This window comes from Coregonus lavaretus (genome assembly GCF_964263955.1).
Source record: "Coregonus lavaretus genome assembly, chromosome: 25".
NCBI lineage: Eukaryota > Metazoa > Chordata > Actinopteri > Salmoniformes > Salmonidae > Coregonus > Coregonus lavaretus.
The window spans coordinates 35,663,926-35,687,727 of record NC_140012.1 but is presented as its reverse complement, the minus strand read 5'-3'; the positions used below and the strand labels follow the sequence as shown (position 1 = coordinate 35,687,727).

The 23,802-nt window shown below is 45.1% G+C and overlaps 1 protein-coding gene across 1 annotated transcript in view; it reads right to left on the bottom strand.

Moving 5' to 3' along the window:
- Positions 1-206: 206 nt before the first annotated feature.
- Positions 207-23,802, bottom strand: part of LOC311100464 (zinc finger matrin-type protein 4-like) — a gene marked incomplete at both ends in the record, with an annotated part of 55,335 nt that continues 31,739 nt past the window's right edge. Inside the window, 2 exons of the mRNA XM_084141384.1 lie at positions 207-307; positions 11,886-12,167. Coding sequence (XP_083997510.1) covers positions 207-307; positions 11,886-12,167 — 383 coding nt within the window. The remainder of the gene's footprint in view (positions 308-11,885; positions 12,168-23,802) is intronic.

The window sequence follows — 23,802 nt, the reverse complement described above, 5'->3', positions numbered from 1 at the left end:
CTGAGCACTTACTGCCACAGCACCTAGACCTACCTGGACCTGGTAACTCATTCTCTCTCTCTCTCTCTCTCTCTCTCTCTCTCTCTCTCTCTCTCTCTCTCTCTCTCTCTCTCTCTCTCTCTCTCTCTCTCTCTCTCTCTCTAGTGTTCTCAACTTCTCTCCATAGTTAGTGTTATCAACTTCTCTCCATAGTTAGTGTTATCAACTTACTTGTTCTGGTGCTTGGAGCCCTGGAGGTGTGCGTGGTACTGTTCAATGGAGTTCAACACAACACTACAGACACTGCAGGAGTATTTGCTACGGAGACCTGATGAGAGACAAACACACAGACGTCAGAATAGAGTTGAAGGATGGGACTAATAACAAATAACAACAAATAATAACAAAGATAGCTAATAATGTAAGCATACTGTGTCCATAATAAGTATATAGGTTGTATGTTGGGAGCTTTTGGGAAGGAGCACAGTTAGAAAGATATGGCATTTAGAGGCAAACCGGATGGACATCATGAAGATGATCGGAGAGGTTGAGAGTAGAAGAAGTTCAGGAGAAAAAAAAAAAATAGATGTGTATGTGTATATGTATGTATATATATATATATATATATATATATATATATATATATGTATATGTGTGTGTATGTGTATGTATGTATATATATATATATATATAGATATAGAATTATTGTAAAATTAACTCTGTCCGTAAGGTGTAGATAGTGAGTATGGACCGGAGGTGGAGGCCTGGGCGTTGTTGTTCACTAATTTACTCCAAGTAGGGAAAGGATGGTGGGGTTGAAAAGTAATAAAGGGGAATATTAAAAAAAAAAAAAAAAAAAAAAAAACACACAGACGTCATCATCACTGTCGTCGCCATCATCACCACTATCATCATCATTATCGTCGTCATCGTCATCATCATCATCATCATCATCATTGTGAAGCATATTTACTGTACAAAGGAAGAATGGAGGGGACCCAGGCATGTGATAGGTGTATGTGTCTGTGTGTGATGAGATGAGATGAACAGCGCAGAAACAGACGTGAGCTAATTAGACGGTTTGCAGGTGGTCGAGAATGAAGGACCAAAATAGACAGAGGAAGAAGAGATGGAGAGAAGAAAAAAGAGAGAGAGAGGGGACAGAGAGAGAGGGGGAGGGGGAAAAGGAAAGCGAGGGAGAGAGAGATAGAGACAACGAGAGAGAGAGAGAGAGAGAGAGAGAGAGAGAGAGAGAGAGAGAGAGAGAGAGAGAGAGAGAGAGAGAGAGAGAGAGAGAGAGATCTAGGTGCTGCTGTAGGCACTCCTTGGTTGGTGACAGAAGCACCAGATCATCAGGACAAAATACAAACCCTCCAACCCAAAAAGGCCTGTGGTGTTGATGGTATCCTCAATGAAATGATCAAATATACAGACCACAAATTCCAATTGGCTATACTTAAACTCTTTAACGTCATCTTTAGCTCTGGCATCTTCCCCAATATTTGGAACCAAGGACTGATCACCCCAATCCACAAAAGTGGAGACAGACAGCGAGAGAGAGAGAGAGAGAGAGCCGAGAGAGAGAGAGACGAGAGAGAGAGAGAGAGAGAGAGAGAGAGAGAGAGAGAGAGAGAGAGAGAGAGAGAGAAAGAGAGTGTGTGTGTGAGAGAGAGAGAGAGAGAGAGAGAGAGAGAGGCAGAGTGAGTAAGCTAGATAGACAGTAGCAACAGGTTGTAAACAGGCAGAGATCAGCCCGTGTAAGGGGTAATAATTATTATTAATTTTTTACAAAACCCAGCCCTAGTAAGAAATGTAATCAGATATCACTTTGCACATAATTTCATGGGGGAAAGACACGCCATGCATTGTTAATGAGTGTCTAGGAGGCAGTCTGAGATGTCTCACTTATAAGCCCAAATATATCATACTTTGAATAAAATGATGACTTATCAATTTTAAATTGTTGTACAACATCATGGGTAAGCTCTGGGCATGGTCTTTCAGCTGAACAACTAGATTTTTTGCTTTAATACTCACAACTAATATTTTTGCCATTTGAAAGAAAACATGTACTGTATGTGCACAAGGTATCTTTTGAATAAAGTGGCCCCTTTGTATTTTACCTCTGCACTGAGAGGGTATAACTAGACAGGGTTAGGATTTTCTTCATGGACCTCCGCACTGAGACAGCTGGTATAACTAGAAAGGCAATGTCATCCAGAGGACACAATGCTTCTAAGTGACAACACAGTGTCGTGCACATTCACGTAATCAGAAAATAATTGGTTGGAGGTCCTTTACTGTCCCTACAATCATTGTGTGTGTGTGTGTGTGTGTGTGTGTGTGTGTGTGTGTGTGTGTGTGTGTGTGTGTGTGTGTGTGTGTGTGTGTGTGTGAGAGATTTATGAGTTGTTGATGTGCTCCGTGACTCTTTGACCTTTCGTCGTGGTAATTGGCAAAGCATGATGAAAGATGAAGTACTAATATACACACACCACTCTTGGAGGAAAGACAGGTCACTGCCAGGATTGTATAATATAGCATATCACTATCCCACATCCCTCAGATTGGTGTGTGGTCACACAAACACACACACACACACACACACACTTAATGTCCCTTTCTGAAGCTATTGAAGACATGTTGTCTTTAAGAAGACAAACTAAGCCTGGCGAGAAATGTTTGGGCTTGTACCTGTTCGTGTGACTCTACACAATCCTTGCTGTTCCATAACGTGAATTTTAATCTGTTTTTTGAATCTGATTTTACTGCTTGTGTGATTTACTTGATGTGGAATAGCCTGGCTAGCTTCCATGAATAATTGGTAGCTAGCTACCCACGAAAATGTACATCTACCTTGCATAACATTTGTTTTAGATCATTTGTGCCTGTTTTATTAGCTGGCTAGCTAGATTATTATGATTCACATATAGCTAGCAGATAATTATGAAGTAAAATCTTTGCTTTGTGTATATCTTGTTTCATCTCTATTGTTACCATTGTCTTGGCTGGAAGAAGATTCAGTGAATGGAGAGGTGCAGCTTCAGGTAATACAGTAGGGGGAGTGTGAGTGCTTCTCAAATGTAATGTTTTATGCGTTCTCCAAACTCTTGCCCTCAGAAGAATGTACTCAAGAGAACTAACTTATTTCTTGACACCCGTTCTGAAACTGACTGCAGCTCTTTGTTAAGTGTTGCAGTGATTTCACTCACTGTAGTAGCTCACGTGTATATTGTTGAGTCATCCGCATAGATAGACACACAGGCTTTACTCAGAGTTAGTGGCAGGTCATTAGTAAAGATTGAAAGTAGTAAGGTGCCTAGACAGCTGCCCTGGGGAATTCCTGATTCTACCTGGATTATGTTGGAGAGGCTACCATTAAAGAACACCCTCCATGTTCTGTTAGACAGGTAACTCTCAATCCACAATATAGCCTGAGGTGTAAAGCCATAACATATACATTTTTCTAGCAGCATACTATGATCGATAATGTCAAAACCCGCACTGAAGTCTAACAAAACAGCTCCCACAATATTTTTATTATCAGTTTCTCTCAGCCAATTATCAATCATTTGTGTAAGTGCTGAGCATGTTAAATGCCCTTCCCTATAAGCGTGCTGAAAGTCTGTTGTTAATTTATTTACTGTAAAATAGCATTGTATCTAGTCAAACACCATTTTTTCCAAAAGTTTACTAAGGGTTGGTAACAGGCTGATTGGTCAGCTATTTGAGCCAGTAAAGGGTGCTTTACTATTCTTGGGTGCGCGGAATGACTTTTGCTTCCCTCCAGGCCTGAGGGCACACACTTTTTTGTAAGCTTAGATTGAAGAGACGGCAAATGGGAGTGGCAATATCGTCTGCTATCATCCTCAGTAATTTTCCATCCAAATTGTCAGACCCAGGTGGCTTGTCATTGCTTATCAGAGCACATGAATCATTTTGGGGTTCTTTTTTAGAGGGGAAATGTATGTGTGTGTGTGTGTGTGTGTGTGTGTGTGTGTGTGTGTGTGTGTGTGTGTGTGTGTGTGTGTGTGTGTGTGTGTGTGTGTGTGTGGTGTAACTTTACTATCATTTTGGGTTCCAAAAGTCCTCACAAGGACAGTAAAACAAGGAACATTTGAAAAGTGGGGACATTTCGCCGGGCACCAAATGGAAAAATGCTATTTTAGGCTTAGGGGTTAGGTTTAGGGTTAGGGTTACAATTATGATTAGTGTTACAATTAGGGTTAGGGGTTAGGACTAGGGTTAGGAGTTAGGGTTAGGGTTAGTTTTAGGGTTAGGGTTAGGGGTTAAGATTAAGGTTAGGTTAAGGGTTAGGGTTAGGTTTAGGGGTAAATGAAAATAGGATTTTGAATGGGAATACATTTTTTGATCCCCACTTGGATAGTAAAACCAACATGTGTGTGTGTGTGTGTTTGTGTGTGTGATGTCCATGCTGCGTGTTTGTTTCCATTAATAAGCTGTTTTTTATTAATGTTTCCGACACGACGGACCCAAGCTGACCACATGCTCTTCGTAAATAAACACATACACACACACACACACACCCCGTGTGTGACCCTGTGGTGCGTAGTTAATAAGGTACTCATGCTAATTACACACAGAGAATGTGTGTGTGAGTGTGTGTGCTGGTGTGTGGGTGGGTGTGTTTGTTATAATTCAAGCGTAGGAGTGGCGACTCTGCAGCTAAATCACTCCAGATAAAGCAGTGTGTGTATGCAGATGTAGGAGATTGTGTGCGTATGTGTGTGTGTGTGTGTGTGAGTGTACACACATGCGTGCACACACACAGACAAACACACATGTCACGGTTTCGGCCGAGGCTGCTCCTTCTCCTTGTTCGGGCAGGCTTCGGCGGTCGTCGTCTCCGGAGTACTAGCTGCCACCGTTCTATGTTTCGATGTTTGATTGGTTTTGTCTGTTTTGTTACACCTGTTCCTTGTTAGTGTTAATTATGCGTCCTATAAGTTCTCTTGGGTTTTGTCATGTGTTGTGTGGCATTGTTCGTGTCATTTTGGGATGCTAGTTCGTTTATTTCTCTCTGTGTTGTTTTGAAGAGAGTTCCGCACAGTGTGCGCCTTTTGTTTGTACTTTACCGGTGTGCGTAAAGTTTCGCTTGCCTGTCTGGTTGTATTTAGCCGTGTTTGGCTTGTTCCTTTTTGTCTTCACTAAAGACGTTAGTACGAAGCCTCTGTGTGTCCTGCGCTTGATTCCACACCACATCTACACTCAACCTTGACAGAATTACACACCTTTCACCATGGAATCAGCAGGAGCAGCTGCACCTACCGAGGTTATTGAGGAGTGCCTTCGTGGACAGGAGGACAGGATCAACCAGATCGGGCACGCTCTGGATAGAGTGATGAACACCCTCCATCGTTGGGAGACCAGCGGGGTACCCACGCCCCCACCTACCACACCATCACCATCGGTCAGTCCACCTGTCCAACTTCCGGAACCCAGTGGGATTCGGCTCTCGCTCCCGAGGGCGTACGACGGCACCGCTGCCGGGTGTCAGGGTTTCCTGTTGCAAGTCGAACTCTACCTCGCCACCGTACACCCGGCGCCCTCGGGACACGAGAGCGTTTCCACCCTCATCTCCTGTCTCACCGGCAAGGCGTTGGAGTGGGCCAACGCCGAATGGAGGAGGATAGACGCCGCAACGATCACCTATGCGGAGTTCTCCCGCCGCTTCCGGGCAGTGTTCGACCATCCACCTGAGGGGAAGGCGGCGGGGGAGCGTCTATTCTACCTCCGGCAGGGGATGAGGAGCGCTCAAGAGTTTGCCCTGGAGTTTCGGACTCTAGCGGCAGATGCAGGGTGGAATGAGCGGGCCCTCATAGATCACTTCCGCTGCAGCCTCCGGGAGGACGTCCGTAGAGAGTTGGCGTGCAGGGACACCACTCTTACGTTTGACCAATTGGTTGACATGGCCATTCGGCTAGACACCCTGCTCGCCACCCGCGGACGTCCTGGGTGGGGGTCGCCCATTCCATCCTCCAGCACCTCCGAGCCGAGTCCCATGGAGCTCGGGGGTGCTGGCGCTAGAGAACGGAGGAGAAGGAGCCCGAGGGGGGCCGTCCCCTGCACCAACTGTGGCCGTAGAGGGCACACCGCGGCTAGGTCCTGGGGAGGGTCTCCTGGAGGACGAGACGGCAGGCCACACATTGGGGAGTCCTCCCAGGTGAGTAGGCGCCCCACTTACCCAGAGCTTTCTGTCGTGCACATAACCATACCTGTTTGTTTTTCACAGGTTGCACCTCGTTCCCAGCATAAGGCGCTAGTAGATTCAGGCGCAGCTGGGAATTTTGTAGATCGTAAATTTTGTATAGAGTTAGGGATCCCTCTCCTTCCGGTTAATAATCCCTTCCCTGTACATGCCCTAGATAGCCGTCCGTTAGGATCCGGGTTGATTAGGGAGGTCACAGTGCCACTTAGGATGGAGACGCAGGGGGGTCATGAGGAGACGATTCAGCTATATCTGATCGACTCTCCTGCGTATCTGGTGGTGCTGGGGCTTCCCTGGTTGATTACTCATGATCCTACCATTTCGTGGCGAGAGAGAGCTCTTAAGGGGTGGTCTGCCCAGTGTGTGGGGCTATGTCTGGGTGTTTCCGTAGGGGCGACCTCGGTGGAGAATCCAAACCAAATGCCCGCAATGCACGTTCCCCCCGAGTATGAGGATTTAGCACTCGTGTTTAGCAAGGCGAGGGCGGCGCGATTGTCACCTCATAGACAGGGGGGTTGTGCGATAGACCTCCAGGCAGGAGCTACGCTCCCGCGGAGCCACGTGTATCCTTTGTCACAAGAGGAGAAGAGGGCAATGGAGACATACATTGCCGAGTCTCTGAGACAGGGATACATACGGCCCTCCATACGGGTTAATGAATGCTCCATCAGTCTTCCAATCCTTTGTGGATGAGATTTTCCGGGACATGCAGGGGCAGGGAGTGGTCGTGTACATAGACAATATTCTGGTGTACAGTTCTACCCGAGCCGAGCATGTAGCCCTGGTGCGCCGAGTGTTGAGGAGGCTGTTGGAGCATGACCTGTATGTCAAGGCAGAGAAATGTCTGTTCTTCCAGGAGTCGGTCTCCTTTTTGGGTTATCAGTTGTCCACGTCAGGGGTGAAGATGGAGGTTGACCGTGTGTTAGCCGTGCGTAATTGGCAAACCCCAACCACGGTTAAAGAGGTGCAGCAGTTCTTGGGCTTTGCGAATTACTACCGGAGGTTTATCCGGGGTTTTGGACAGGTGGCAGCTCCCATAACGTCCCAGGTCCGGTGCGCTTGCGGTGGTCAGCTGAGGCGAACAGGGCTTTTGGGAGACTGAAGGACCTGTTTACTTCGGCTCCGGTGCTGGCGCATCCGGATCCCGCTTTACCATTCCAAGTGGAGGTGGACGCGTCAGAAGCCGGTATCGGGGCCGTTCTCTCGCAACGGTCCGGCACACCACCTAAACTCCACCCCTGTGCTTTTTACTCGAAAAAGCTCAGTCCGGCGGAGCGAAATTATGACGTAGGGGACAGGGAGTTGTTAGCCGTGGTACAGGCCCTAAAGGTGTGGAGGCATTGGCTTGAGGGGGCTCAACACCCTTTTCTCATTTTGACTGACCACCGTAACCTGGAATACATTCGGGCAGCTAGGAGACTAAATCCTCGCCAGGCTCGGTGGACTATGTTTCTAGCCCGGTTCGTGTTTAAGATCACTTACATCCCTGGGTCCCAGAACGGGAAGGCAGACGCCCTGTCTCGGCGGTATGACACAGAGGAGAGGTCCGTTGAGCCCACTCCCATACTACCGAAGTCTTGTCTGGTGGCACCGGTGGTGTGGGAGGTCGATATGGAGATCGAGCGGGCGTTACGCACCGACCCTAGCCCTCCACAGTGTCCGGTGGGTCGGACGTACGTTCCGCTCGAGGTTCGGGATCGACTCATTTATTGGGCTCACACGTCACCCTCCTCTGGGCATCCAGGTATTGGCCGGACAGTGCACAGCCTTAGCACAAAGTACTGGTGGCCAACGTTAGCCAGGGATGTGAGGGTTTATGTCTCCTCCTGCTCGGTGTGTGCCCAGTGTAAGGCGCCCAGACACTTGCCCAGGGGTAAGTTACAACCCCTGCCCGTTCCACAACGACCCTGGTCTCACCTCTCGGTGGATTTTGTTACAGACCTTCCCCCCTCACAGGGGAATACCACCATCCTGGTCGTTGTGGATCGGTTCTCGAAGGCCTGTCGTCTCCTTCCCATGCCGGGTCTTCCTACTGCCCTACAGACCGCTGAGGCACTATTCACCCACGTCTTCCGGCATTACGGGGTACCCGAGGATATAGTGTCTGATCGAGGCCCCCAGTTTACCTCCAGAGTCTGGAGTGCGTTCATGGAGCGTTTGGGGGTTTCGGTGAGCCTTACCTCGGGTTACCACCCGGAGAGCAATGGGCAGGTCGAACGTGTAAACCAGGATGTGGGTAGGTTTCTGAGGTCGTATTGCCAGGGCCGGCCGGAGGAGTGGGCGAGGTATGTTCCCTGGGCCGAGATGGCACAGAACTCTCTACGCCACTCCTCCACTAAACTAACTCCTTTCCAGTGTGTGTTAGGGTACCAGCCGGCTCTGGCACCTTGGCATCAGAGCCAGCTCGAGGCCCCTGCGGTGGATGAGTGGGTGCGGCGCTCGGAGGAGACGTGGAACGCTGCACACGTCCATCTGCAGCGGGCCATCCGTCGACATAAGACGAGCGCCGATCTCCACCGCAGTGAGGGGCCGGTGTACACACCGGGAGATCGAGTCTGGCTCTCGACCAGAAACCTGCCCCTCCGCCTGCCCTGCCGGAAGCTGGGTCGGCGGTTTGTGGGGCCTTTTAAAGTCCTGAGGAGATTGAACGAGGTGTGTTACAGGTTACAACTGCCAATTGATTACAAGAATATTAACCCCTCGTTCCATGTGTCTCTCCTCAGGCCGGTGTTAGCTGGTCCACTCCAGGACTATGAGATAGAAGAGACTCCTCCGCCCCCGCTGGACATCGAGGGGGCTCCGGCGTACACTGTTCGGTCCATCCTGGATTCGAGACGCCGGATGGGGGGTCTCCAATATCTCGTGGAGTGGGAGGGGTACGGCCCGGAGGAGCGGTGCTGGGTGCCGAGGAGGGACATCCTAGACCCGTCTCTTCTGACCGAGTTCCATCGTGGTCATCCCACGCGCCCTGCTCCGCGTCTTCCTGGTCGTCCTCGAGGCCGGGGTCGGCGCACGGCTGGAGCCGCGCGTCAAGGGGGGGGTACTGTCACGGTTTCGGCCGAGGCTGCTCCTTCTCCTTGTTCGGGCAGGCTTCGGTGGTCGTCGTCTCCGGAGTACTAGCTGCCACCGTTCTATGTTTCGATGTTTGATTGGTTTTGTCTGTTTTGTTACACCTGTTCCTTGTTAGTGTTAATTATGCGTCCTATAAGTTCTCTTGGGTTTTGTCATGTGTTGTGTGGCATTGTTCGTGTCATTTTGGGATGCTAGTTCGTTTATTTCTCTCTGTGTTGTTTTGAAGAGAGTTCCGCACAGTGTGCGCCTTTCGTTTGTACTTTACCGGTGTGCGTAAAGTTTCGCTTGCCTGCCTGGTTGTATTTAGCCGTGTTTGGCTTGTTCCTTTTTGTCTTCACTAAAGACGTTAGTACGAAGCCTCTGTGTGTCCTGCACTTGATTCCACACCACATCTACACTCAACCTTGACAACACACAACACTTTTCTGTGGTAATTCAGTGCCTCCAGAGTCATTACATTAGCAGCTATCGCAGTGATTTTAATCCTCGCCTCAACTCACACGAGAGAGAGAGATAGAGAAGGGACATCATGCTGGCTCTGTCTTTAAGGGTTTTCACTTTGGGATTCTGTATCCTGTGTGAGGTTTGTGAGTGTGTGAGAGAGAGAGAGAGAGAGAGAGAGAGAGAGAGAGAGAGAGAGAGAGAGAGAGAGATGTGTGTTTATGTCTCTGTGTGTGTGTGTGTGTGTGTTTGTTTGTTTGTTTGTGTGTGTGTGAGAGAGAGAGAGACAGAGAGAAAGAGAGAGAAATGTGTGTGTATGTCTGTGAGTGTGTGTGTGTGTTTGCGTGTGTGTGTGTTTGTGTCTGTGTGTGTGTGTGTGTTTGTGTGTGTTTGTGTGTGTGTGTTTGTGTGTGTGTTTGTATGTCTGTGTGTCTGTGTGTGTGTGTTTGTGTTTGTATGTCTCTGTGTGTGTGTTTGTGTGTGTGTGTGTATTTCATGCTGAAATCCTCATATAAAACACCAATGGTATTCACCAAGTTGATGGTTTACTCTGAGTGTACAAAACATTAAGAACACCTTCCTAATATTGAGTTGCATTCCCCCTTTTGCCCTCAGAACAGCCTCATTCGTCGGGGAATGGACTCTACAAGGTGTCGAAAGCGTTCCACAGGGATGCTGGCCCTTCCCACAGTTGTGTCAAGTTGGCTGGATGTCCTTTGGGTGGTGGAACATTCTTGATACACACGGGAAACTGTTGAGTGTGAAAAACCCAGCAGCGTTGCAGTTCTTGACACAAACCTGTGCGCCTGGCACCTACAGTACTACCATACCCCGTTCAAAGGCACTTACATGTTTTGTCTTGCTCATTCACCCTCTGAATGGCACACATACACAATCCATGTATTAATTGTCTCAAGGCTTAAAAATCCTTATTTAACCTGTCTCCTCCCCTTCATCTACACTGATTTGAAGTGGATTTAACAAGTGAAATTAATAAGGGATCATAGCTTTCACCTGGATTCACCTGGTCAATCTATGTCATGGAAAGAGCAGGTGTTAATAATGTGTTTTCTCCCAAAATCATCTTATTTAATGATTTTATATATTGTACTTGTGATAATACCACACAGAGGGCCAGAGATAATTACAGACACCTGTGACAATCTGAAGTCCCCTAAAGGGCCAGTGAATGTATTGTGATAGATTACATAAAATCCTTGAAAGATACCAAAATTCTGGTAGTTTCCAGTTATATACCCTCCCTTTGCAACCCTAATCAGGCCCTTGCTACGGCTGTTAGCCAAATATTGTTCCGTTAACTAGAGGGTCTCTGGTTCAAGTCCCACTCTTGCTGATCCCAACTCAGTCGCTACATCACTATGATATAACACAGTGTTATATAATACACTGTGTAAACATACTGTTGCAGTCACTCACTCATATCTGATTATTATTATCATATTAGTCTTGATTGCGTGGCATCAGGGGCACACAGAGTACTCAACCGGGCAGCTATCCCCCTCATTCACCATCTCTCTGTGTGTGTGTGTGTGTGTGTGTGTGTGTGTGTGTGTGTGTGTGTGTGTGTGTGTGTGTGTGTGTGTGTGTGTGTGTGTGATAGGAAAATAACACTCAAGCCGTTCACCATGGAAACAGCTCATAACAAGCCAGTCTGCCAACAGAATAAATGTCAAGTTATGTACAGATGTAGGATACAAATTTGATCACTCTTTTGTTGCTGGGAATTTGTAGTGTATTTGAGGTTTAAAAAGCCTTCTAAAGTTTGTAATTTCCACTTTGAAATTTCAGACTTGATTTGCCCTGACCAAAAACGTATCAACCTCTAAAATAAAATGTCAATTAATTATAATCCACATAATAATTCACATTTCCTGTTGCTGCAGGTTTATTTTGCTGCTGTAGCAAACTGGATCAAATCAAATTATGTGTGTGTTTCTGTGTGTGTGTGTGTGTGTGTGTCTGTGTGTGTGTGTGTGAGTGAGTGAGTGAGTGGATCCTATCTCTACCATCCAAATTTCCTGCCAGTTGCTCCAGTTTTATCATGATGTGTTCCTGTAGTGTTTATTCCCCTTGTAGTGCTGATAAGCCTAAATGCAACCCTTAATAACCCCTTGACCCCTGACCCCTGACCTTGTCTCCTCACCTGTAGTTTCGGTAGCGTCCAGACTGCCAGCTAGCTGCTCCAGTAGTTGTGCTCTGGCTGCGTTCCTGCGATGTTTTTTCCCCTCATAGTGTTGTTGGGCCATAATAGGGTTGTTGAACCAGGCTCCACACAGACAGCAGTACTTCCCTGTCTCACCACTCCCACCGCCACTACCCACCACCACCACCGGGGGTGCTAGAGAGGAGGGCCATGGTAGGGCAGGTGGGGCAGAGGCAGGGGCAGGGGTGGAGTCGCTGGGCTGGGGAGTGGAGGGGGATGAGTCTGGGAGAGGGAGGGAAACGGGGCAGGAAGAAAGGGGAGGTAGGGAGGAAGTTATGAGGAAAAAAAGGTGGGTGATGGATAAGGTTGAGATTAAAGGGGAATGAATGAGATGAGAAGAGACAACAATAGTAATAGAAGGACAGAGGAAAAGATGGAGGAAAGGACAGAGGAAAGGACGGAGGAAAGGACGGAGGAAAGGACAGAGGAAAGGATGGAGGAAAGGATGGAGGAAAGGATGGAGGAAAGGACAGAGGAAAGGACGGAGGAAAAGATGGAGGAAAGGACGGAGGAAAATATGGAGGAAAGGACGGAGGAAAGGACGGAGGAAAGGATGGAGGAACGGACAGAGGAAAGGACGGAGGAAAGGATGGAGGAAAGGTTGGAGGAAAGGATGGAGGAAAGGATGGAGGAAAGGACAGAGGAAAGGACGGAGGAAAGGATGGAGGAAAGGACGGAGGAAAGGACGGAGGAAAGGACGGAGGAAAGGATGGAGGAAAGGATGGAGGAAAGGATGGAGGAAAGGATGGAGGAAAGGACGGAGGAAAGGATGGAGGAAAGGATGGAGGAAAGGGGCAAATAATAGCATATTAAAATCATCTCATATAAACACACAGAGGTGATTATAGACCATAAACATCAACCAATAATAATTGTTGTAATTATTATTGGTTGATGTTTATGGTCTATACCACTATCAAGATATTTTTTCCATGGCAAAAATGAAAACATGAAGCAGACCTAATTCTTTGGTCCTTTTGATATCTGCTGTATGTAAAATATTGTGTGCTATTTTACATTTTACATTTTAGTCATTTAGCAGACGCACTTATCCAGAGCGACTTACAGTTAGTGTGTGCTATAGCTTGGAAAATAAATAAATGTAACTCTGTATATGATGTTTGTTTCCAACATTATGACTGTTTTCCTAAAGAGTTCAATCCGCCTCGTGTTTTGTTTCCTTGCCACAACACTATCGAGTATCGCTATACTGGTAACGTCCCGGACCTAGAGACATCCACATAAAAACACTAACGCAGTCTCGAGATTCACACGGACACACACACACGCACACACACACACAGAGCGATAAATTGCTCCAGGCCTGATCTATGGAGCCCAGATGAGGGTAAGAGAAAGGTCAACTGCACTCCTGAGTGCCATCCTACTCTCAGACTGTGGAGGCAATGTGTGTGTGTGTGTGTTTCGCTATATGTACAGTTTATGTGTAAATCACATGTCTGTCAGTGAATGACATAACAAGAAGAAAACTGCCAATGCACTTAACAAACTTCAAAAACTGCACCTTGTGTATGCTACTTTTACAATTCTCGACCGCATTACATTGAAGCCCGACTGAGTTTGAGAGCCGCGGTCTTTATTGACCCGGTATTGACCCATTTCTGGGTCCTGTTGAGTATGGCTGTAACAGACCATGAACATTAATCAATAAATATTGTTGCAATGAGTCCATTGGAAATTACATCCACAGTAAAACACTAACGTGGTCTCGAGAGTCACACACACACACACACACACACACACACACACACACACACACACACACACAAACACATACATACAAAAACACCCGCACGCCCAGATGAGGGTAAGAGAAAGGTCAACTGCACTCCAGAGAGCCATCCTACTCTCAGACTCTGTGGAGGAAATATGTGTGTGTGTCCATTCACCAGACTTTTCCTCTCATCTTCCCATCTTCAGAAAAAGAAGCGGAAGTCTTTCAGGTGACCCTGTTAATACAATGGCAGCCTGGTTACCATGGAGACAGGCCTTTAATGGCCCTGGTGTGTGTGTGTGTGTGTGTGTGTCTGTGTGTCTCTCTATGTGTGTGTGTGTGTGTGTGTGTGTGTGTGTGTGTGTGTGTGTGTGTGTGTGTGTGTGTGTGTGTGTGTGTGTGTGTGCATAGAGATAGAGAGGAGTGTGTGTATGTGTTGGTAATGCCGTGAGCTCGTTAGTTAATCACACATTGGCTAAAAGGGGTCTCGTTCACATAGTTACAGTATCTAGGGCCGTCTCTCTGTACCTCTCACCACCTCCCACTCTACACACACACACACACTTTTTAATAAAACATTTACTGGCATGGACAAATAATGAATGACATTCAGGGATTTTGGTGGGAATTCAGGTATTGTATATGTTTTGCTTAGAATGCACTCATACATAACATTTGTTATTGTATCAGGTATTTGTTTTATATTTTGTGTTAAAATAAAGAAAAGGGTGTGCCTCATTTGCATAAATTCATAAATTAACATAAAGGGGTGGAACAGGGCTGCAACCACCAAACACTTGCTCCTTCTACCCTACCTGCACTCACACACCTGCGCTGTCTAGACTGCCTCATTATTTACTGTTGTTGTCACGTTCTGTTTCAATAAGTGTGTCAATAGCAGGATACCCTATGTGTAAAAATCAACACGCTTGGTTCTAGATGTGTGTGTGTGTGTGTGTGTGTGTGTGTGTGTGTGTGTGTGTGTGCGTGTGCGTGTGTGTGTGTGCGTGTGTGCGTGTGTGTGTGTGCGTGCTTACCTGGACGGATGTCGAATTTCGCAGTGGATCTTGAGCGACCTGGCTGGTGTGTGTGTGTGTGTGTCTGTGGCATGGAGCAATACAACAGGTCACTCAGGACTATCAGAGGCCAGACACACAGGGGAGTGTGTGTAAGTGTTTGTTTGCGTGTGAGGATGATTGCATGAGGGTGTGACGTGTGAGGGCATGCATTTGAAAGTGTGAGCTGTGTATGTGCATGTATGCATGTGAAGGTGTGTGTGTGTAAGTACGGGAGTGCATGCATTGACCGTGTATGTTTACAGAGAGCAGAGGGAGGGGTGTGTTAGGTCCATAGCCAAATACTGTAGTGTGAGAAAGCTATGATGCCAGATGGCTTGTCCAACTGTCTACTTCTACCATCTACACTGTGCTAGTGTCTCTACAGCTCTCCTCAGAAAATACCATTGCATTTTTCACTTCATATCTTCATCACATATTTCACATTTTAAGTTTTATATTTCATACAGTATACCACATCTGATGGCTCCGTAGGCTACATTATACAGTTGAAGTCGGAAGTTTACATACACTTAGGTTGGAGTCATTAAAACTTGTTTTTCAACCACTCCACAAATTACTTTGTTAGCAAACTATAGTTTTGTGCATGACACAAGTCATTTTTCCAACAATTGTTTACAGACAGATTATTTCACTTATAATTCACTGTATCACAATTCCAATGGGTCAGAAGTTTACATACACTAAGTTGACTGTGACTTTAAACAGCTTGGAAAATTCCAGAAAATGATGTCATGGCTTTAGAAGCTTCTGATAGGCTAATTGACATCATTTGAGTCAATTGGAGGTGTACCTGTGGATGTATTTCAAGGCCTACCTTCATACTCAGTGCCTCTTTGCCTGACATCATGGGAAAATCAAAAGAAATCAGCCAAGACCTCAGAAAACAATTGCAGAACTCCACAAGTCTGGTTCATCCTTGGGAGCAATTTCCAAACGCCTGAAGGTACAATGTTCATCTGTACAAACAATAGTACGCAAGTATCAACACCATGGGACCACGCAGCCGTCATACCGCTCAGGGAGGAGATGCGTTCTGTCTCCTAGAGATGAACATACTTTGATGCGAAAAGTGCAAATCAATCCCAGAACAACAGCAAAGGACCTTGTGAAGATGCTGGAGGAAACGGGTACAAAAGTATCTATATCCACAGTAAAACGAGTCCTATATCGACATAACCTGAAAGGCCGCTCAGCAAGGAAGAAGCCACTGCTCCAAATCCGCCATAAAAAAGCCAGACTACGGTTTGCAACCACATGGGGACAAAGATCGTACTTTTTGGAGAAATGTCCTCTGGTCTGATGAAACAAAAATAGAACTGTTTAGCCATAATGACCATCGTTATGTTTGGAGAAAAAAGGGTGTGGCTTGCAAGCCGAAGATCACCATCCCAACCGTGAAGTACGGGGGTGGCAGCATCATGCTGTGGGGGTGCTTTGCTGCAGGAAGGACTGGTGCACTTCACAAAATAGATGGCATCATGAGGAAGGAAAATTATGTGGATATATTGAAGCAACATCTCAAGACATCAGTCAGGAAGTTAAAGCTAGGTCGCAAATGGGTCTTCCAAATGGACAATGACCCAAAGCATACTTCCAAAGTTGTGGCGAAATGGCACAAAGTCAAGGTATTGGAGTGGCCATCACAAAGCCCTGACCTCAATCCTATAGAAAATCTGAGGGCAGAACTGAAAAAGCGTGTGCGAGCAAGGAGGCCTACAAACCTGACTCAGTTACACCAGCTCTGTCAGGAGGAATGGGCCAAAATTCACCCAATTTATTGTGGAAGGCTACCCGAAACGTTTGACCCAAGTTAAACAATTTAAAGGCAATGCTACGAAATACTAATTGAGTGTATGTAAACTTCTGACCCACTGGGAATGTGATGAAAGAAATGAAAGCTGAAATAAATCTTTCTCTCTACTATTATTCTGACATTTCACATTCTTAAAATAAAGTGGTGATCCTAACTGACCTAAGACAGTGAATTTTTACTAGGATGAAATGTCAGGAATTGTGAAAAACTGAGTTTAAATGTATTTGGCTAAGGTGTATGTAAACTTCCGACTTCAACTGTATATTAGGATATATTCTTGGGTGATCCATGTCTTGTTGAGCATATCATTCATAATTCGCTCTTAATCATTCTTTGTCTCTGTCTCTATTCAATATTCAATGAATGCTTTATTGGCATGAATGGGTGGTTGCAACATTTACCAAAGCAATGTATATGAAGTATTACACAAATATGTTTGAGCAACATGTCTTCTACAGTATCTCTGTCTTTGTGGTAGTCCTGGAAACCAAAGTGGTTTGCTACAGAACAGTGTGTGTGTATATGTGTCTGTCTGTGTGTCTCTCTATGTGTGTGTGTGTGTGTGTGTGTGTGTGTGTGTGTGTGTGTGTGTGTGTGTGTGTGTGTGTGTGTGTGTGTGTGTGTGTGTGTGTGTGTGTGTGTGTGTGTGTGTGTGTGTGTGTGTGTGTGCATAGAGATAGAGAGGAGTGTGTGTATGTGTTGGTAATGCCGTGAGCTCGTTAGTTAATCACACATTGGCTAAAAGGGGTCTCGTTCACATAGTTACAGTATCTAGGGCCGTCTCTCTGTACCTCTCACCACCTCCCACTCTACACACACACACACACTTTTTAATAAAACATTTACTGGCATGGACAAATAATGAATGACATTCAGGGATTTTGGTGGGAATTCAGGTATTGTATATGTTTTGCTTAGAATGCACTCATACATAACATTTGTTATTGTATCAGGTATTTGTTTTATATTTTGTGTTAAAATAAAGAAAAGGGTGTGCCTCATTTGCATAAATTCATAAATTAACATAAAGGGGTGGAACAGGGCTGCAACCACCAAACACTTGCTCCTTCTACCCTACCTGCACTCACACACCTGCGCTGTCTAGACTGCCTCATTATTTACTGTTGTTGTCACGTTCTGTTTCAATAAGTGTGTCAATAGCAGGATACCCTATGTGTAAAAATCAACACGCTTGGTTCTAGATTACACCTATCTAAACATACTTTACATTGTTTGCGAGATCAGACATAATATCACTATAATCTGAGTGTTCATTTTCAGAAGTTGCTTTCATTTCAGCACATTTAATTTGAAAACCTTTCAACTGTTAAATTATTAATTGTTTAATTCAACAAAAAATGATCATCAAAATAAAGTTATCTTTCTTATTTTTCTTGAGATGTACAGTACCAGTAAAAAGATTGGTTTTTCTTAATTTTTACTATTTTCTACAATGTAGAATAATAGTGAACATATCAAAACGATGAAATAACACATATGGAATCATGTAGTAACCAAAAAAGTGTTAAACAAATCAAAAATATATTTTATATTTGAGATTCTTCAAAGTAGCCACCCTGTGCCTTGATGACAGCTTTGCACAGTATTGGCATTCTCTCAACCAGCTTCATGAGGTAGTCACCAGAAATACATTTCAATTAACAGATGTGCCTTGTTAAAAGTTAATTTGTGAAATTTCTTTCCTTCTTAATGCGTTTGAGCCAATCAGTTGTGTTGTGACAAGGTAGGGGTGGTATACAGAAGATAGCCCTATTTGGTAAAAGTCCATATTATGGCAAGAACAGCTCAAATAAACAAAGAGAAATGACAGTCCATCATTACTTTAAGGTCAGTCAATCTGGAAAATTTCTAGAAATTTGAAAGTTTCTTCAAGTGCAGTCACAAAAACCATCAAGCGCTATGATGAAATTGGCTCTCATGAGGACCGCCACAGTAAAGGAAGACACAGAGTTACCTCTGCTGCAGAGGATAAGTTCATTAGAGTTACCAGCCTCAGAAATTGCAGCCCAAATAAATGCTTCACAGAGTTCAAGTAACAGACACATCTCAACATCAACTGTTTAGAGGAGACTGTGTGAATCAGGCCTTCATTGTCGAATTACTGCAAAGAAACCACTACTAAAGGACACCAATAAGAAGAAGAGACTTGCTTGTGCCAAGAAACACGAGCAATGGACATTAGACCGGTGGAAATCTGTCCTTTGGTCTGATGAGTCCAAATTTGAGATTTTTGTTTCCAACCGCCGTGTCTTTGTGAGACGCAGAGTAGGTGAACAGATGATGTCCGCATGTGTGGTTCCCACCGTGAAGCATGGAGGAGGAGGTGTTATGGTGTGGGGGTGCTTTGCTGGTGACACTGTCTGTGATTTATTTAGAATTCAAGGCACACTTAACCAGCATGGCTATCACAGCATTCTGCAGCGATACACCATTCCATCTGGTTTGCGCTTAGTGGGACTATCATTTGTTTTTCAACAGGACAATGACCCAACACACCTCCAGGCTGTGTAAGGGCTATTTGACCAAGAAGGAGAGTGATGGAGTGCTGCATCAGATGACCTGGCCTCCACAATCACCCTTCCTCAACCCAATTGAGATGGTTTGGGATGAGTTGGACCACAGAGTGAAGGAAAAACAGCCAACAAGTGCTCAGCATATGTGGGAACTCCTTCAAGACTGTTGGAAAAGCATTCCAGGTGAAGCTGGTTGAGAGAATGCCAAGAGTGTGCAAAGCTGTCATCAAGGCAAAGGGTGGCTACTTTGAAGAATCTAAAATGTAAAATATATTTTGATTTGATAACACTTTTTTGGTCACTACGTGATTAAATATGTGTTATTTCATAGTTTTGATGTCTTCACTATTATTCTACAATGTATAAAATAGTAAAAATAAAGAAAAACCCTTGAATGAGTAGGTGTGTCCAAACGTTTGACTGTACTGTAAGTGACTGGTACATTAACGCTCTTATAGCCTAACCCTAACCCTAACCCTAACCCTATGTATTCCATTAAGCCCATTTCAGCCAATACTGGGGTTTGTTTGACAGGTCATTACAAACATTTCCGCAGGTCGTAACGTTAACGGGGGAAAACGACAGGCACAAGCAAGAGTATGAAAGAGTCGCAGGAGTAAAATCAAAGTAATTAATCCAGCGAGATTTAATTGACAAGTACATTTTGCACCCCTCAAACACAGGAAATAAATGTCTGAAAAAGACAGATCCTCAGGTGGGCAGGGCATGCACATTGCTAATGTTTAGCGGAGATCTTCTGTGTATAAAGTGATGTGGAAGGGCAGAAAAGCATATAACGACACTGAGGACGTTGGTGAATAATGAACGTTGCAACTTCAGTAACAATGTTTTTGGCAAATTTTACGATTTAACGATGCTCCTACGAAGGTTCTAACGATTAACTTAAGATGCTTTTGGGCCCTGAGCAGGATGAGGAATAGTTTCCTGAAGCACCTCAAAGATAGAGAAAAAAACATTTGAGGGAGAGGTGTGAGAGAGAGAAAGAGAGAATTTGAAACTATAGAAGATGAAGAAAAATCTAATATTTATTGGGTGAAAAGCCAAAATGTGCAATATGTGTCTTCCTGCCACAACCTGAGGGACATCCAGTGAAAAGTGCAATGTAATGTCAATAATATTTCCCATTTTGGTTTTGTTTTGGCTTTCATACCATATCATGTGGCTTTTCAGTCATGTTGAGACTGGGCTTCTACTATCACTTTAATGTATTATTATTCTCATTAATATTGTTGTTGTAGTTGCTGTTAATAGTAATCACATTTCCACTCCTACTATTATTATTGATGCCTTATTGCTGTTGGTCCTGCCATTTTTTGTTATATGTATACTTTGACAATGTAAGTAATTTAACTTGCCATGTCAATAAAGTCGACTGAATTGAATTTAAAGTGAGAGAGAGAGCGAGAGATAGAGAGAGAGAGCGAGAGATAGAGAGAGAGAGAGACAGAGAGAGAGAGAGAGAGAGAAAGAGGAGAGAGAGAGAGAGAGAGAGAGAGAGAGAGAGAGAGAGAGAGAGAGAGAGAGAGAGAGAGAGAGAGAGACCCAGGAAGATGGTAGGTGTATTTGAGAAGCGAGTACGAGAATGTGCTTGCCTGTATGTCTGTGTGTTTGTGTGGTTGTGATTTTGTCTGTGAGAGCAACAGTGGGGTTCGATGCGTTGACAGTTCAGAGGAACAGCGCATGCTGAGCAGCAACTTTGTTCTCCAAACTCCTTTTTTTCTATCACTCACCTTTTCCACTCTCTTTCTCTGTGTGTGTTCTGTGCACAGTGGAGTAAAAGGAAGTGCTTTTTACAGAGAGGGCTGGAGGGCCTGACAATGACAGGAGAGAGAGAGAGAGAGAGAGAGAGAGAGAGAGAGAGAGAGAGAGAGAGAGAGAGAGAGAGAGAGAGAGAGATGTGTGTGAGAGAGAGAGATAGGTGTGTGAGAGAGAGAGATAGGTGTGTGTGAGAGAGAGAGAGAGAGAGAGAGAGAGATGTGTGTGTGAGTGTGCTGAAGGTTACTTTTGATTCTAATCTCTCCTGATCTATCCTTCTATCCTCCACTTGTCTTCCTCTCTCTCTTTCATTCTTTCCTTCCTCCCAGGTCTGTCTGTCACTAAACCATGGCAACTTCCCTGAAAGCGCCTTCACCAAACTGACACTTTATATATATGTGTGTGTGTGTGTGTGTGTGTGTGCGTGTGAGCTAATCGAACTGACACTTTCCAAGAAGTAGAACAAAGTTATTTCAAAGTTAACCCAAACTTTCATTAACAGCCATTACTATATGCAATGATCGCTTACTTTTCTAGATTGTTTTGCCTATTGTAAATATCTGCCACTCCCTAGACACTGGTTTCCGTCTGGCTGCAAGTCAAATCCTAATGTTTTTACACCCTATAAATTACCATAGCTGTTAGTGAGGATGAGTGTGTGTGTCTGTGTGTGTGTGTGTGTGTGTGTGTGTGTGTGTGACTGTGTATAAAATCAAATCAAATCAAATGTTATTGGTCGCATACACATGTTTAGCAGATGTTATTGCGGGTGTAGCGAAATGCTTGTGTTTCCAACAGTGCAGTAATATCTAACAATACAAAACAATACACACTAATTTAAAAGTAAAAAATTGAATTAAGAAATATATAAATGTTGTGGTCCTCTGTAGCTCAGCTGGTAGAGCACAGCGCTTGTAACGCCAAGGTAGTGGGTTCGATCCCCGGGACTACACAAAAATGTATGCACACATGACTGTAAGTTGCTTTGGATAAAAGTGCCTGCTAAATGGCATATTATTATTATAAATATTAGGATGAGCAATGTCGGAGTCCATTGCTCATCCTAAATGACTAAAATGTAAATGTAAATATATAGTATATGTGGATATAATATTATGTACAGCAATAGTTGAATAGGGTGGACTTGACCAGAATGCATCATTATACATATAAAGTGGGTAAAACAGTATGTAAACATTATTAAAGTGACCAGTGTTCCATGTCTATGTACATAGGGCAGCAGCCTTTGAGGTGCAGGGATGAGTAACTGGGTGGTAGCCGGCTAGTGACAGTGACTAAGTTCAGGGCAGGGTAATGGGTGGAGGCTGGCTAGTGATGGCTATTTAACAGTCTGATGGCATTGAGATAGAAGTTGTTTTTCAGTGTCACAGCTTTGATGCATCTGTACTGACCTCGCCTTCTGGATGATAGCGGGGTGAACAGGCCATAACTCGGGTGGTTGATGTCCTTGATGATCTTTTTGGCCTTCCTGTGACACCTGTCCGTGCTGTAGATGTCCTGAAGGGCAGGCAGTGTGCCCCCGGTGATGCGTTGAGCAGACCGCACCACCCTCTTTAGAGCCCTGCGGTTGCAGATGGTGCAGTTGCTGTACCAGGCGGTGATACAGCCCGACAGGATGCTCTCAATGGTGCATCTGTAAAATTTTGTGAGGGTCTTATGGGCCAAGCCAAATTTCTTCAGCCTCCTGAGGTTAAAGAGGCGCTGCTGCACCTTCTTCACCACACTGTCCGTGTGGGTGGACCATTTCAGACTCAGTGATGTGTACGCCGAGGAACTTGAAGCTTTTCACCTTCTCCACTGCGTCGATGTGGATGGGGGCATGTTCTCTCTGCCCTCTCCTGAAGTCCACGATCAGCTCCTCAGTTTTGTTGACGTTGAAGGAGAGGTTATTTTCCTGGCACCACTCCGCCAGGGCCCTCACCTCCTCCCTGTAGGCTGTCTCGTCATTGTTGGTAATCAGGCCTAACACTGTTGTGTTGTCTTCAAACTTGATGACGGTGTTGGAGGCGTGCCTGGCCACGCAGCCATGGGTAAACAGGGAGTGTTGGAGGGGGCTGGGCACACACCCCTGTGGGGCCCCCGTGTTGAGGATCAGCGTAGTGGAGGTGTTGATGCCTACCTTCATCGGCCCGTCAGGAAGTCCAGGACCCCGAGCTTAATGATGAACTTGGAGGGTAATATGGTGTTGAAGGCTGAACTGTAGTCAACAAACAGCATTCTTACATAGGTATTCCTCTTGTCCTGATGGGATAGGGCAGTGTGCAGTGTGATGGCAATTGCATCATCCGTGGATCTATTAGGGTGGTATGCGAATTGCAGTGGTATTTGGTATTTTATTAGGATCCCCATTAGCTGTTGCAAAAGCAGCAGCTACTCTTCCTGGGGTCCACACAAAACATGAAACATGACATAATACAGAACATTAATAGAGAAGAAAAGCTCAAGGACAGAACTACATATCAATACATACACACAAACTAGGTCAAATAGGGGAGAGGCGTTGTGCCGTGAGGTGTTGCTTTATCTGTTTTTTGAAACCAGGTTTGCTGTTTATTTGAACAATATGAGATGGAACGGAGTACTGTACGCTTTCTTGAATTTGTTCTGGATTTGGGGACTGTAACGTGTTGAAAATCCCAAATTGTTTGCATAGTCAACTTACACACAGATCTGACACACACATTTACACCACCAGACATGCCTGTGTGTAAATTGACTATGCAAACAATTTGCGATTTTCAACACATTAATGTTTCTTATAAAAAGAAGAAGTGATACAGTCAGTCTCTCCTCTACTTTTAGTCAAGAGAGACTGGCCTGCATAGTATTGATGTTAGCCCTCTGATTACAGTGAAGAGCAAGACGTGCCACTCTGTTCTGGGCCAGCTGCAGCTTAACT